The 17075-nt window shown below is 43.4% G+C and overlaps 1 protein-coding gene across 6 annotated transcripts in view; it reads right to left on the reverse strand.

The window, feature by feature from the left end:
* Positions 1-15607, reverse strand: part of HM13 (histocompatibility minor 13) — a 40648-nt gene extending 25041 nt beyond the window's left edge. For 2 of the 6 annotated variants that reach the window (XR_013156154.1, XR_013156149.1), the window contains exons 1-2: positions 15297-15607; positions 6404-6502 (exon numbers count right to left, since the gene is read on the reverse strand). Coding sequence is in view for 3 of the 6 variants with exons in the window: in XM_077111933.1 (XP_076968048.1) it covers positions 6404-6502; positions 15297-15479 (282 nt within the window). In the remaining 3 variants the exon portion in view is untranslated. The remainder of the gene's footprint in view (positions 1-6403; positions 6503-15296) is intronic. The other 4 variants (XR_013156163.1, XM_077111933.1, XM_077111928.1 and 1 more) reach the window with 3 other exon arrangements.
* Between the last annotated feature and the right edge of the window lie 1468 nt (positions 15608-17075).

Raw genomic sequence — 17075 nt, forward strand, 5'->3', positions numbered from 1 at the left:
CTACTAGAGGGTTGAGGGTAGGTTGTGACATGACCTGATGGCCCAAGAGGAACCTCTGCTGCTGTGTGGAAGAAAGACTCCAGGGCAGGGCAAGCAGAGACTTAGTGTGAAGAGCACTGCGTGGCCTAGCAGAGAAGGATGGAGCCCTGGGCTGGGGGGTACGGGCAAGCAGTGAGCAGTGGGTACCTGATCTAGTCTGCAACTGGAGTGGCAGGATGTGCACAGCCGGATATGAGGGCTGAAAGGAACAACAGGAAGGATGATTCACGGGGCTCCTGGCTGAGCGTGAGGTGGATGGAGGTGCGGCTGAGATGGGGGGCTTGGCAGGAGCAGGGGTTCATCCTTGGCTGGTGGTTCTATGGGGCTTTATTGGACCTTGCTTTTATAGCACTTCTTAACAGTGTAATGTTACATTATCTGTGCGGTTATTCTATTATGTCTGTCTCCATACATAATAAAATGTTCACTGAGGGCAGGGACAGGCCATCTATACCTCTCACCATGGTGTCGCCAGCACTCAGCATAAGGCCTGGTGCCTAGCAAGCACTCAAACATTTATAGAATAACTGAATGAACAAATCAGTGGCATAAAATGTGAATGAAAAAAAAAAAGACCGTGAACACATCTGGGGCATATGGATTATGTTTCATTTGTGAAGACGTGGTATTCTCTCTATGTGGGCAGTTGAGAAACATTTCTCTCTGGCCACACTTCTGAGCTTCTCGTTGGTTTTGACTATATGGATGATGTGCCTTGTACATGAAGTCTCATTTTCCTTTTTGCTTTGGCTGCTAGAAAGTCAGAGTCATATCTATGGCCCACTTCTGGCAAAAGTACAAGCCTTCAGAATGTGGGGTTTGGGTATGGGTCTCACCCAAGACTTCATTTTTCTTAATCCTATTTTAATTTTCTTCTTCACACCAAATACTTCCTTTATTTTTCTTATGCTGTTCGATTAAAATTTTTATTTAACAAACAAACTCCCCTTCCTGGATTTAATTTTTATAAGCTGCCTCAAAGCCATCAGTTCTAAATGAGGTGGGATCAAGGAAATTTAATGATCTTTTGAGAAATGTTACGATTTAGTACCCCAACTAGGAGGAGGAAAGGGGGCTGGGTAAAAGAGGCCCTGGGGTGAGCCTTTTTTTCTGTTAAACAAAACAACCAACCAACCAGCTGTCAGTTTGCAGTTTGGGAGGAGCCCAGCACTGGCACTGCCCAGGCAGCTGCCTTTCAGAAGTCAACATGGACATGCCAGAGGCACAGAGAAGAGGAACGCCCTGCCCTTTGGCACAAGGCAGGCTGGGGCCTCGGACTTTGCTGCACAAAAAAGCTGGGGTTTACCTGCCTGGATAGGATGACAGGCTGGGCAACAGGCACCCAGTGCCTTAAATAAAAATGCTCATACCTTCTACTGTCAGAAATTCATTTTTGGGGAATCTAGCCCCAGGAAAAAATCCTAAACTCTAAAAATGTTAGAAGGTCTTAAGGCAAGGGACTGGGTGTGTTTGCCTGGCACTAGATATTTGAGAAATAGCTCCCAAAAGCCAAGTCAGTGGGAGTAGACAAGATGGATATGGAACAACAGAGCAACCTCAAAAGTGTACGGGACGGGAAAAGGAAACAGTGGGAGATGTACAGCACTGTTCTCTTTATGGAAACTAGATTCTCACTCATACACACAGATATGCTAACACGATATATTTTACAAGGAGACACAAACATCTAATCTAAGGACATAAACCAAATACATTAGAGCAGGTACCTCTGGCAAAGAGGGAAATGAGGTGGGAAATGGAGATGGGGATTAGGGGTGAAGGGGGAGGAAAAAATAAAGAGGGGGCACCTGGCTTGGAATAAGGGTGGTATGCTATGAACCACGACATCTGGTAAGTCCAACTTGCACCTGAGGTCCAGGAAGAAAACGGTGAATAGTTGATGTTATTTGAGTTACTCTTACTTATAAGAGTAAAAATATGAATGACACTTGCAGTTTCATGTGAGAGGATGCTGTAAGTAAACTGTGATGTAACCGTGGGAAAATTCTGAACCATTAGAGTATTTCTAATCCAACAACAGTGAAGGAGTGCTGGAACAGGAAACAGGCATTGTAAATCACACTTTTCACTCACTTACAGACTGGTAGAAATTAAAAATTTTGATGCTACTGAATGCAGGTGAGAGTACAGGGAAACCAGTGTGCTCACAGCTGTTAGTGGGAATATAAATTGGTACAATCTTTTTGTAGGACCACTTGGAACTATCTATCTAAAAGACAAATGGAGACACTACTTAACCTGGTGAGCTCACTGCCTGTATACCTGAAAGCATGCTAAGATATTCGCATGAAGATGTTCACAGCAGCTCTGCTGTGACACCCCAACATTGGACACACCTCAGTGTCCCTTGGCAGTACAAAACAGGATCATGAGCAGCTGTTAAAAAGTTAGGCCGATCTCAACACAACAAGCAAACTCTCCACCCTCCCCCAGTCCACGTGGGACATGACTCCCAGGGGTGTGGACCTTCCTGGCAACGTGGGACAGAAATCCTAGAAATCCTAGAATGAGCTGGGACTCAGCATCAAGGGATTGAGAAAACCTTCTGGACCAAAAGGCGGAAGAGTAAAATGAGACAAAGTGTTAATGGCTGAGAGATTCCAAACAGAGTCGAGAGGTTATCCTGGAGATTATTCTTACACATTATCTATACATCACCTTGTTATTCAAGATGTAATGGAGAGGCTGGAGGGAACTGCCTGAAAATGTAGAGCTGTGTTCCATTAGCCATGTTTCTTGATGATGATTGTATAATGATATAGCTTTCACAATGTGACTGTGTGATTGTGAAAACCTTGTGTCTGATGCTTTTTATCTACCTTGTCAACAGACAAGTAGAACATATGGAATAAAAATAAATAATAGGGGGAACAAATGTTAAAAATAAATTTAGTTTGAAATGCTAGTGATAAATGAAAGTGAGGGGTAAGGGATATGGTATGTATAATCTTTTTTTTTCTCTGTTATTGTTTTACTTCTTTTTCTGTTGTCTTTTTATTTCTTTTTCTGAATTGGAAATCTCTCAGCCATTGACACTTTGTCTCATTTCACTCTTTCCCCTTTTGGTCAAGAAGGTTTTCTCAACCCTTGATGCTGAGTCCCAGCTCATTCTAAGATTTCTGTCCCATGTTGCCAGGAAGGTCCACACCCCTGGAAGTCATGTCCCATGTAGACAGGGGGAGGATGGTGAGATTGCTTGTTGTGTTGGCTGGAGAGAGAGGCCACATCTGAGCAACAAAAGAGGCTCTCTTAGGGGTGACTCTTAGGCCTATGATGCAAATGTTTTAAGAAATGATGAATATGCAACTATGTGATGATATTGAGAATTACTGATTATATATGTAGAATGGAATGATATGTTAATGCTTTTGTGCGTTAATTTTTAAATTAATAAAGGAATAAATTTAAAAACACGTAAGATGGTACAAAACAATGGACTGTATTTAATAGTGCAATGGGCTGTATTTAATATGAAAATTATAAAAATGTTCTATGAATTGTAACAAATGTATCACACAATGCAAGGTGTTAAAAATAGGGTGGCATTTTTTCTCTATAAGCCTACAACTTCTCTAATAAAAAATAAAAACAAAAACAAACAAACAAAAGTTAGGCAGATCTGACTGTGTTAATATAGAAAGATCTCCACAGTACAAAATGTATGTTTGATATCTATATTTGTTTTTAAATTTTAACATAAATGTGGAGCTATGTGCATAATGGGAAGATTCACAGGAGACTGTACTGGGAGAGGATTATGGTTCATTAGTACCTTTTAACCATGTGTATGTATTTTTAAAATATAAAGTAAAAATTAATTCTTAAGGGCGGGCCACGGTGGCTCAGCAGGTAAGAGTGCTTGCCTGCCATGCCCGAGGACCTGGGTTCGATCCCTGGTGCCTGCCCATGTAAAAAAAAAAAAAAAAAAAAAAAAAAAGATTAATCCTTGTGGGTATTAAACTTGATTAAGTGGAGATGTGTTGCCATCCATTCCAGGTGGAACTTGGTTGGTTTTATGGAATCCTTTAAAAGAAGAAGTATTTTGGAAAAAGCTAGAGAACAGCAAAAGAGAAAGCCACGAGATTCTGAGAGAACAGAGAACACCACAGAACCACAAAGCAGAGAGTCCACCAGTCAGTGACTTTTGGTGATGAAGAAGGAAAACACCTCCCAGGGAGATGGAAAGGAAGCTAGCAGATTCTGCCATGTTCACCATGTGCCCTTCCAGATGAGAGAGAAACCCTGAACTTCATTAGTCTTCTTGAATCAAGGTATCTTACCCTGGATGGCTTAGATTGGGTATTTCTATAGACTTGCTTTAATCTGGACATTTCAAAAGCCTAAAACTGTTAATGTGCAACTTATTCAATTTCTCATTTTTAAAGTCCCTCCTTTTCTGGTATATTGCATTCCAGCAACTAGCAAACTTGAATAGATTTTGGTGTCAGAGGAGTGGGGTACTGCTGCAGCTTGCAAATACCAAACATGTTGGAATAGCTTTTTCAATGGATAAGGTGAAGATTTTGGAGGAGCTGTGAGATGCTCGATAGAGAAGGCCTAGAATGCTTTGAAGAGACCGTTGTTAGAAATGTAGACTCCAAAGATACTGTTGATAAGGTCTTAGACGGGAATGAGGCACATGTTATTGCAAACTGGAAGTCAGGTGATCCTTGTTTTAAAATAGCAGACAATCTGGCAAAATTGACTAGGGGCTTTGGCTAGAAGGCAGATTTTAAAAAGCCATGAACTTGGATATTTAGTAGAAGAAATCTCTAAACTAAATGTGAAAAGTACAGCCTGGTTTCTCCCCACAGCTTATAATGAAATGAGACAGGAAAGAAATAAGCTAAGAACTGTACCTCTGTGTGCAAAGAAACCAGAAATTGATGCTCTGGGCTTCCAGGAAGGGAGACCAGAAAAATCTGGAGAACAAAAGAGAAAGCCATGAGATTCTGAGAGAGTAGAGAATGCCACAGAACCATGAAGCAGAGAGTCCACCAGCCAGTGACTTTTGAGATGAAGAAGGAAAATTCCTCCCAGGGAGTTTGAGAGGAAGCTAGCAGATGATACCATGTTCACCATGTGCCTTTCCAGATGAAAGAGAAACCCTGAAGTTCATCAGCCTTCTTGAATCAAGGTATCTTTCCCTAGATGCCTTAGATTGGACTTTTCTATAGACCTGCTTTAATTGGGACATTTACACAGCCTAAAAACTGTTAACTTTCAACTTATTAAATTCCCCTTCTTAAAGGGAAATGGAAAAAATATTCCATTTCTGGTATATTGCATTCCAGAGCTAGCAAACTAGAACACATGCTTCTAGGTTTTGTGCCACCAGTTCATGTCAAATAGTGGGACTGTGAAAGTATTCATGTGGTAGAATGGCAAAGGTCCATTTTTGTCCTCCCAATGTGAATGAGAATGTAGGCTGGCTAAAGGGATCTAAAAGAAATACTGAAGAAAACAGTATCAAGATCTAATACAACATGACATTGTCTAATTGAGTACTTATGTCTTGTAATAAAGTAGCAATGCCTGACACAGCGGCAAAAAAAAAAAAGTAATCCTTGAAGAATTTTTAATGACAAGGTTAAAAAAAAAAAAGATACAACACTACAGTTTTGATTATAATTATGTCAAAAATATGTTTAGAAGCCTGAAAAGGACAGAGATGCCAAAGTGTTAATAGTGATTATCTCATGTATGTTTATCACCAGAAAATAGTACAAGTTATATTTTTCAAAAAATGTTTAAGGAGAGTCTGCAGCAAATGAGAGAACACTTATGATGTTATTCATGTGACGTGAAAAGAGCAGCTACAAAACTGAATACCCCACGTGGTCACAGCTGTGGTGAAACCATGCACGGGAAAAACAGTGGAAGGACACACCTTCAAAGGAAAGTGTGATTGTCTCTGGTAGTGGGGTTTTGGATGACTGCTGTTTTTCCCTTTTTACTTTTCTGTGTTTTGCAGGTTTTCAACACTGAGCCTGCATAACTTTTATTGGGAAAATAAGCCTCAATAAATTAAAAAAAAAAAAAAGCAATTAGTATATCCAGACACAAGATATACCCCAGCATAAACAGTACAATGAAATCAAAACTGGTACCACAAAACCAAAACAAAAAGCTGCAGGGAACAAAAAAAATAAATCCTGGTGGGAAAGACTCCCAAATATTAACAATGATTGCTTCTGGGTATGGATCCAGGGGTTTATGATGATGATTTTTTCCCCTGCTCTTTATTTTCTATAAATGCACATGCATGGCTCCTGTACTGAGAAAAGTAAAACAAAATAAATTTACTGAAACCAAATGACACAATGAGTGGCAAAGGACTTACTTTGAAAAAGAGGTAGAGTCCCAAGAGGGTGCAGCTGGCAATGATGGGGAACCGGGCGGCGTCCCGGCTGGTGATGGTTTCGGGCATGTCCGAGGCATTCTAGAGAGAAGAAAGGTGCTGAATGAGCAGGGGAGAGCATCTGACTCCCATCAGCTGGATACTGGGGGAAGTTTGGTGCCCTGTGGCACCTTCCTCTCTTCCCCACTCTCCACCTCGGTTCCATTAGATGCCTTAGAGGTTCCGACATATCTTTCTGCCCCTGGATTTTGCCTTGTGCCCAGTTCATCCTGGAGCAAGATGCTTCACTTTCGCCACTCTGCAACTGAGGGGATCTGGACCCCAACCGGAATGGCCCTGGGAGGACCCAGTGCACCTGTCCCCAGGGGAAATCTGGAAGGGCTTCATGGCAGTGATATGTGAGCTGAGTCCTTGACAAATGAGAATTTTGCATATCAGAAAGAGGACACTGATCTTGAAAGCTTTTGACTGTGTGTTTTTAAACAGAAGAGCTATTGCAGAGGCAGCTATATTACCTAAGTGAAAGAAAAAACTGGAAACTGATGACAATAGAGTAGCCCTAGCCCTCAAGAGCAGAATTATTTCCAATTTTCTTATGGATTAGCTAAGAGGTAAATATCATTAGTCTATTAGGTAATGACTTTAATGAATGGAAATAAACCAACAAACAAAACCTAACTAGGCTGAAACTGCACAGGGAAGATTACCAGTTAACAGGAGAAGTAACTCTTGACAAACCGTAAGTGAAATTTGACTGGGAAGTTGAATATGGTAAAAATAAAAGCCACAATTAAACTTACAATGGCAGACGCTACAGTTGGCAAGAATATGATGTGGGTAAAGAGCTGACAGAAGAAGACAAATATTTACATGAAAAAAAGCTGAATGCAATAAAAACAGTTTCAGTATTAGAAAACTGGAAAAAAATGGGAATTTTTTAACAGTACAACATAGGAATAAAATCAGCTTCGTGGGATTTTTCTTTTTTTTTCAGAATATTTTCTGTTGTTTTTATTGCTTGTGTTTGGCTTTTTTTTTAATTGTGAAAAATAATATATATATATATATATATACACACAAAAAAGCAATAAATTTCAAAGGTCACTGCAACAATTAGTTTGCAGATTTCAGAGTTTGATACAGGTTATAATTCACAATTTTAGGTTCTTCCTTCTAGCTGCTCCAAGACACTGGAGATTAAAAGAAATATCAATATAACAATTTAGCAGTCATACTCGTATCCTATCTTCTCTGTTATAACTCTACCTCCTCCTTTGATCTTTTCCCCAATCTTTAGGGGTATTTGGGCTATGCCCATTCTAACCTTTTCATGTCAGAAAGGGCTGTTGATTATATGGGCTACGGGGATGGAACTAGTTGATGTTCTGGAGAGGCTGGCCCCCCTACAATTCAGGACCTAACTGGCCTAGGAACTACCTGGAGGTTTCTTCTGGAAAGTACCCCACGGAACATTTGCATAATCTCAGATAAAGCCCTAGGTGTTTTTTAGGGTTGGCAGGAATGGTTTGGGTTGGGGTTTGGCAAACCATGACTGTAGCAATATCTAGCTGAAGCTGGCCTAAGAGTAGTCTCCAGAGTAGTGTCTGCACTCTATCTAAACTCTCTCAGTCACTGATACATTATTACTTGTTACAATTCTTTCTGTGCTTTGTTCAGGAAGGACATGCCAAAAGATTTCTAATGAAAGTTCATCAAGGGTAGTATGATTCTGGTTCAAATCCATATTTAAAAACACACAGTTAAAAGCTTTCAAGATCAATGTCCTCTTTCTGGTATGCAAAATTCTCATTTGCCAAGGACTCAGTTCAAATGTCACTGCCATGAAGCCCTTCCAGATTTCCCCTGGGGACAAGCCTACTTACCAACTTCAATTCTCACTGCATTTTATGTTTCTAATTCTATTTTATAACACAGCTACCAAAAATCCTAGCAATGCCAGAGTAGACTTCTGCTCAAGCCAGAGAGAAGTTCTCTCCCCAGCAGCCACAGGCTCATCGTAATGCCTGAGAGCCCAATATCACCACCTCCTTTCTGAGAGGTAAGGGGCCAGCATCCCTAGGAGGTGCAATACTTTTAGCTGAGGAGGTTCACTAATATTTGGCTCACAGCTGGCTCTGAGAAACCAACCGGAAAAACCTGCAAGGGGGAAGCTATTGAGGAAGGATGGATTTTGGCTTAGGGAGGCCCAGCTGTCCCAGGGTGGAAGGGTGCCAAGGGAAAGGAGAAAGGGCACAAGGCAGCAGGACCAGGAAACAGTCATGAGGAGTTGGAGGTATGGGGAACTGGGATGCACAGACACCGCTGACTTGCGCACAAACCAGTCCAGTCTTTTAGGAGGGCAATTCAGCAGGACGCATCAAACAGGACACGTCAAATAGGGCACATGCCCAAAGACACAAAAAGACCGTTTACTGGACAACAGCAACGTCTCTTAATCACAGGGAAAAATCTTCAGATTTACTTCTAAGAGAAACAAATTAAAGTACGTTGAGATTTCACTTTTTATCTATCAGGATGGCAAAAATCCACACTTTGCTAAGCTACTAAGTTGGTGAGGCTGTGGGAAAAGAAATCCTCTCCTTGACTTCTGTCAGGAGCATGACTGGTCTTCCTGTGGAGAGCAATTTGGCAACAAACGTTCAAGTCACAAATGCACAGACTTTAACTAAGCAATTCCACCTCCGGGAATTTCTTCTACAGACATAATTCACCCACATGCAAAATGATGCAAGGTTACTCACTGTTCTGTTAATGGCTTGCTGGGTGACTGAGGTAAGTCACTTACTCTCTGAGCCTCAGTTTACTATCTGTCAAATGCGATGACAATCTCTAGCTACTTATCTCTAAAAGGGCCAAGAGGTTCAAACTAAATGAGAAATGGGACGTGAAAGGGCCTGGCACACTGCAGTGCTGTCACTGTCCGAGGGGCTATGATTATCAGGTAGCAGCAAATGGGGGGACCCTGAACCACCCCCCAACACATGTATGGTGGAGGCAGCCCAGGCACACGGCTGGAAGGCAGACCCTTTCTTCTGGAGCCACCAGAGGCAGCTCTGTGAGTCACTCTCTGGCAGCTCTGTTGGGAGGTGCGGGTGGAGTGCGCACACGATACTGACACTGGGAGGCAGGGCTTCCTTCCTTTCCTCCCCTCTCCCAGTCCTTGGTTTCTGCTTTAGGCACTAGTGTGCTGTGGAATTTGGGCAGGTTCCTCACCCGCTGTGGGCACCACCATAAATTCAGTTCATTTCCCACAGCAGCACTGTGGGTACAGAGACGAATTCAACAGCTCCTGACCTCGAGAAGTTCCCAGGCAGGAAGGCTAAGACCATGTAAACAGAATATTACACTACAGGTGACACGTGACAAAATAGACATCTACTGATGTGATACATGTGTGAGCTCCAAATGGTGAAGAGAGGGTATCTGACTCCTGGCTCTACTTCTCCCCAGCTGTGGGACCTTGGGAAAGTCATTCTCTCTCAGAGCTCTGATTTCCTCAGCTGTAAAAAGGGTTGTAAGGATTCTATAATTTTTGCCTTGAGATTTAGCACTGTGCCATGAGTGATCACTCAAGGTATATGTTATCTGCATTACTCATGGGTACAAGGGGATCATGTGATAGCAAACCAGACAACACATAGAATAAGGGCAGATGGCATTCAAGCAAGGCCTCGAAGGCCAACACAGGGTCTGGTATAAAGTAAGAGAGCCAGATAAACACCGACTGAGCTGAGGAGTTAGCTTTATGTATAAGGAAGGGAAGCATGAACCAAGCAGAGGGAGCCACAGAGACCCAGGGATGTGACAGTACACGCACGTCTCTCTGGCTTCACCTACAAACTAGTGTTTCAGCTCATTTCCACGTATTCCTTTCAAGTCAGCCTAGTACCCTGGGTGGGAAGAGGCTTAATAGTATTTGATGACAAACCAAGGTTGGACAGATGCTCACCGAACAGAGGAATTAGCTCTCCTCTGTGGATTCCTGTTATAAATAACCTCTGCTGCAATGTTGAGTCAGAGCGGGAGACTTTTGAAACCTGACTGAGATAGAGTAATAACAATACTGAGAGCTTTCTATGTGCCAAACACTGTTTGAGGTGCTTTATGTAATTTCACCCTCACAAACCCCTCAAGTATGCACTTTTAATAGCTTCTTTTTAAAAATGAGGAAACCAAGGCTCAGAGAGGTGAAATAAGTTGCTTAGAGTTACACAGCAGGCAGGTAGCAGAATCAGGATGCAAACTGAGGTAGTCTGGTTCCGGAGCCCAAACTCTTGGCTCCTACTCCCTAAATTACCTATATTTTGCTAGCTGGAAATTTTTGTTAGATATACAAAACGAGCTAGGATTCTCTACCAATTCAATTTGGATTTTTTTTAACCTAACGCACTTATGCAAATGCAATAGATTCTGAAACACAAAACGTCAATTAGAGGGGAAAAAAGCTGACACATACAGCAGAAATAAATTTAGCTTACAATGACACTCTGTATGTTCAGTTATCTGAGTGGAAGCAAAGGCAGTAAGGGAAGACAGATGCTGGGCTTTAAGCCACGGGCTCATTTTGAGCTCTGGGAATAGTGCTTTTAGGTCATGCCCTAGAAATCATCTGGAATTTGCCAACCATTCTGTTACTATGTTGCCCCAGCTGGAGACCCCAGGGTCTCCTTCCTTCACCACCATATTCACTGACTTAACTCCCCATGATTCTGCTTCCTAAACATCTTCTGAACCTTCTCCTCCCCTCTACATTCAGTTCCCACTGCTGTTTTTACCAGATCACTGCACAGCATCTTTGCTGTTCTCCCTCCTGCCGTTTACCTATCGCGCAGGGTGCTCTTTCCAAAACCTAGACCTGATCGTATCATATGTCTGCTTTAAAACCTCCGGAAAATGAATAGACTATTATGCAGCCATTAAAAAAGAACCAAGGTCATTGCTGGGTGGAGAGTAAGCTGATACAATTCCTACGGTGAGCAATCTTGTAAAATCTATCTAAATAATGTCTTTGATCCAGTAAATCAATTTTAAGGAATTTATCCTACCAATACACAGACAAGTGTGAAACGACAAATGTTACTCCTGGGACTATACTCTGAACATCGCTACTCTAACAAACTGTGGGATACAGGTGGGATACTGTACAGCTGTTATAAAAGAAGACAAACACTCTATGTGTACTGACATGATTTGACCTCCAACATACTTTAGGTGAAAAAAGCAAGGTGCATGAAAGAGTGCATGCTATATATATAAAAATACAACAATTATATTAAAAAATGGGGGGAAGAGGGAGCAAATGCTTATTTATTTGTAAAGACAGAGTCTCTTTGTAACAGGAGCTGCCTCTAGAGGGAAACTGGGTAACTGAGATGGGAGGAAAACTTTCACTGTGAACTTCACTGTGAACCTTTTGCACCTTTTGAAGTCTGTCATAAAAGAATGTGGCAGATCCTTATGTCTGATATAGAAAAATGACCAAGACACATTGTTAAAGGAAAATGAATCAGGTTGCAGAGAAATATGTACTGAATGATCCCATTTTTATCAAAGTAAAATTACATTTGTATATATACAGACATATGGAATGTTTATAGGTTACACATGTTCTGAAGGTTATTCAAACAGTTCATCGGGTTACTTCTAAAAGGTAGTACTGGGGGGAGGCTTTTCCTTTATACTTCTGCATTATTTGCATTTTTTCTTTTTTTTAAACAAGTGTGTAGTTTTACTTTGTAACTACCAAGATGGCAGCTGCTTTGCCTTTAGGATTCTGCTCCTCAGAAAGGCCACAGGCTCCCTAAGCATCTTGTCACTATGTCAAAGCCCCTGCACTGGGCTCATGTCACACTACTGACTGCCTCCCTGAGTATACCTTGTGGTCCCATACCTCTCTCTTTTCCTATCCTGCTTGCTGAAGTCCTACTCATCCCGGCAAAGACAACGGCTGCCTCCTTTAGGAAGATTATCACTATTCATTCTAGTTGGCTGGTTACATGTTCATTTCTCCTTGGTGACTGTGAGCTCTGTGAGGCCAGGGCATGGTCTCCTTGTCTCTGTTCCTCTGGTACCCACTTCAGGGCCCGGCATAGAGCAGAGTCCTGTTGGCTGAGGGGTTCCTCTGAGTTACAGGCCAAGGGACTTTGGATCAATCTGATGTGCAGCTACTGCTAGGGCCAGGATTTACTCCCTTCTGGGAAGAGTGCTCAAGACAGTGCTTCCTCTGTTCTCCCTGGTTTATCTGGGCAGAGTTTTAGAATGCTGAGAGAGAGGATTTCGGAAGGGATGGGCACTGTGCTAAGATGGCTCCTCCCAAGGCCACTTCTTTCCAATACACTCTTGGATGCTCTTTTCCTCTTGATTTCACAATTATCCCTGCCTATTATGGTCACCAACTATGTAGGACTCCTGCCTCCAGGGAGTATTCTGTCTTCATATGCCCTCTCTCAGAAGGACCAGAGAGAATTCTGCTCCCACAGGCCCTCTCTCAGTTGGCTCTGGGGGTCTAACATTGATGGTAAATCAAAACTACTGGGTCCCTGCACTAACTTTTCTCTTTCCTTGTCAAGTGACCAAGGAAACTTGTCTCAGTGCAGAAAAGGGAGTTGCTTGGCCTGTCCTTTTCCTAAGCCCAAATGCAACAAGTATGGTCTTTAAAGTATCTGATATCAGAGAGAGTGGCCCGGATTTGGACTAGTTACACTTCATTCTGCCTCTAATTGCCAGAGGGATCTTGGGAACTTATTTCTTTGACCCTCAGTTTCTTTCTCTGTACAACCGGGATAATGAAACTGGCTCTGCTTACCATGCTCAGTTGCTGTGAGGATCAAAGGCCAGTAAAAAGCTTTTAAAGTGAACACTCAGGGCCTTCGGTATTGGAAGGCTATTTAGAGTCAGGCCCTGTCTGCAACATCATGTGTACCCTTCCATCTCCCAAGACAGGAGATGCTTGGGAAGTACTTAGGGGTTGCAGTGGATCTAATACTCTCTCCTATGCACACCCTCTGCTCCAGCCACAGCTGACCTTCTGTTATTTCCTAAACCACCCTGAACCTTCTTGCATCAACACCTCTGCTTACCAGGTTTCCTTTGCCTAGAAGTCTTCTTCTGGCTGAAATTCCATCTTGATATAAAGGCCCAAACCCACCTCCAACACAAAGTGACTCTGTTTGCTCCAGATATGTTCAATCTTTCCCCCTAAAATCCATAGTACTACTTGTATGACATCAAAGATCTAGTGGTTCCTCCATCACCCAGACTCCTAAATTCCTGGGTAACAGGGCTTTGACACAGTCATCTTTACAGCCTTCCTCTATCCTGGACAGTAGTGGGTGCTCAGGAAATTCTGTTGCATGGAAGATGTTTTCTGAAGAGATTACTGATCCATGCACAGAGGTGCCAAGGAGAATTACTCACACAGTTCTGAGAGCCACTCAGATCAAACCACCCAGTCTAATGCTATTCTGCCCCTCATTCTCTTTCTCCTGGTCTATTTTAGAACTTCTTCTTGCCTCAAGTGACAGATATGGCAGGAAGGCTTAAGGCCACATGAATCTTGCTTAGAAGAGGTACAACAGAAAGGCGATGGGTTTATCGCTGAGTTTCTTGGCCTAAGCCCTGCCTGTTTGTGTCTGACCATTGAGTGAACAAGCCAGCAACAGGTTCTCTGCTTTTGGGGAAGAAAGGTGGCCATTGCACAAACCAGGTAATGTTTTCAGAACCCAGGCTTGAGCAGTTTCAAAACTGGCAGTTGCTTTGTGGGCCTGCCACACAAAGACAGCTTCCGCTTGGGTCTGAAGCTCTGGGTAGGGGTGGGGCATCAGCTCAGGAGGTTGTGGAGGAGGGGAGAAGGTGCCAGGAAGTGGGAAGCTATTATTGGTACATGGACTAGAGAGGGAAGAAGTGGGGGAAACAGGGGGTGGGATGCACTGGGGCTTAGGTGTACAAGGGACAAGTGACAAGGAAGCCCAGGGATAAGGTCTGGCCCAGCCTCACAAGAGAGGTCAACAGCAGCTCAGTGACCCATCAGCTAGGTCCAATTTGGACTGTCTTAGGAAGGATGGGGAGAAAGGCAACTTTGAGGCAGAGTCAGGTGCAGGGTGGGAATGAGGGATTAGGAAGAGGGTCGGGACTCAGGCTGGAGCAAGAGGCAGGTCCAAGGCTGGGTAGTGGTTTCAGGGGAAACAGCAAAATCTGGGGGTCTGTGCTTGGTTAAAAACAAAAGGCACAAAAGGGCCAGGCTCTGTGGAACTGGTTCTAGAAGGTGATGTGAAAAGCTGGGATCTGAGCTTAGACTATATTCCTAGGTTAATTTTCCTGAGGCAGGGGCAAGAGCATGATCTGAGGGTTCTGGGGCAGCACACAACAGCCAGATTCTAGCTAGACAGGACTCAGGGTCTAAGGGTGGATCTGGATGTCAGGGATGGGGTGAGGTAGGGTTCCTGAGGAGACAGGGTTCCTGAGGAACCATCGGTCCTGCATCAGGTACAGCTCTGGTTGATTCAGGGTCAGGGTGGAGCTGGGCTGGCTGGGTCCAGCAGGCTTAGAACAATCAGTGCCCGACTCTCCGTGCGAGGGTCAGCTGACGGTGTTCCCGGCTGCGTGAGTGATGCATGCAGGGGTGTGTGTGTGTGTGCGGGGGTGTTGGGGCAGAAGTTAATCCCAATTTGGGGAAAGTGGGGGGTCCGTGTCCAGTTTCTGGGGATCAGAGGTCAGTTCCGGGATGGGGGCCCGAGCGGGGGGCGGTGGTGGCCAACGCTGGGAAGGGTCGGTGTCCACGGGGAAGGAAGGGTATATGCCGGTGTCAACCCCGGGGTGAGAGGCGGAAGGCGTCCAGTTTTGTCGCTGACCCTACCTTGCCACGGGCGCAGCGCACGGAGCGGAGGGCACCGAAGAAGATGGGTAGCAGCGCCATGAGGAGGAGACTACCGTAGGCCAGCGCGATACCCTCGGGAGTGGAGGGCGGCCGCGTTGTGCCGTTGGTCTGGGTGGCTGCCTCGGCGCTGGCGTTCTGCGGGTCGCTGAGGGCCGGGTCCATGGCGAGGCAGCGCTCAGGGTCCGACTCCAGTTCCGGGCTCTGCAGCAGAGAACGACAGGGAGCTGACCGTTGCCGAGAAAGCCACGTTCCCCTAAAGCAACAGGAAGTGACGTGCCCACACGCCGGCCGGACCGTGCACGCTTGTACGCACACGCGCGCGCGCGCTCCTGTGCCCCCCCCACCTCCCGCTCGCCCTCTAGCGGTGACCGAGGGCGGGGCGGGGCGTTGCTAAGCAACGTGCTAATGATCGGTAAAGAATGCTGGACCACTGCGCTGAGCATCCATCCCGAGAGACACCTGAGGACCCTAGGCCCGGTCCCAGGGCGCCTCCTCATTCCCAGGCTACCCCATTCCCACAAATAAAAAAAAATGCAGAATTTATTTATTCATGCATGCATTTATCCAATATTCAACCCTTTATTCACTCCTAATATATTTATTGAGGGTTCCCCTATAAGCAAGGTCTTGTCTTAGGCTCTGTGGACACAAAGCCGAACAATACAGGCACATGTCCGTCCCTGCCTTTATGCGGTGAGGGGGAAGACAATAAATAGAACGAACAAAATAAATAAGTAAAATATAAAGTATATAAGGTGTTAGTATAGAGATATGTGCTATACAGCATGTTGAATGGATTAAAGTACTTCTTGTAGAAACCCACTTCAGGTACAAGACAGAAAGAGGTTGAAAGTTATAAGGGTGGAAGAAAATAATCCATGTAAGCAGAGAGCTGGAGAGGCTAGATTATTGTCAGATAAAATAGTCTATAAGTCATAAAAGATTACAAGAGATAAAGAAAGATATTATATATTGATGAAAGGTTCAATCCAGCAGGTAGATGTAATGATTATAAACATATGCACATTACAACAGAGCCTCAAAAGTAAAAACTGACAGAATTGGAGGGAGCAATAGATCATTCTACAATGATAGTTGGAGACGTCAATACACTTTCAATAATTGATAGAACATCTAAACAGATGAGCAACAAGGAAATAAAGGTCTTGAACAATGCTATTAACCAATTAGAGCTAATGGATATATATAGAATAGTCTACCCAACAACAGCAGAATACATATTCTTCTCAAATGCACATGGATCATTTCTCGGGAGAGACCACATCTTAGGTCACAAATCAAATCTTAATACATTTAAAAATATCAAAATCATACAAAGTATCTTCTCAGATCACACCGAATAAAGTTAGAAATCAATAACAGAAGGAAAACTGGAAAACATACAAATATGTGTAAATTAAACAACATACTATTAAACAACCAGTGGGTCAAAGAAGATATCACAAGAAAATTTAGGAATGTCTTCAGATGAAGGAAAACATATGGGATACAGCAAAGGCAGTGCTTGGAGGGAAATTTATAGCTTTAAATGCCTATATTAAAAGTATCATAAATCAAAAACCTAACTTCACACCTAAAGAAACTAGAACAGAAAGAGCAAACTAAACCCAAAGTTAGTATCTGGAAGGAAATAGTAAAGATTAGAGCAAAGATAAATGAAACAGAGAATAGAAAAACAATAGAGAGAATCAACAAAACCAAAAGTTGTTTTTTGTAAAGGTCAATGAAATCGACAAA

Source organism: Tamandua tetradactyla, chromosome 1 (genome assembly GCF_023851605.1).
Source record: "Tamandua tetradactyla isolate mTamTet1 chromosome 1, mTamTet1.pri, whole genome shotgun sequence".
In the NCBI taxonomy this organism is placed as follows: domain Eukaryota; kingdom Metazoa; phylum Chordata; class Mammalia; order Pilosa; family Myrmecophagidae; genus Tamandua; species Tamandua tetradactyla.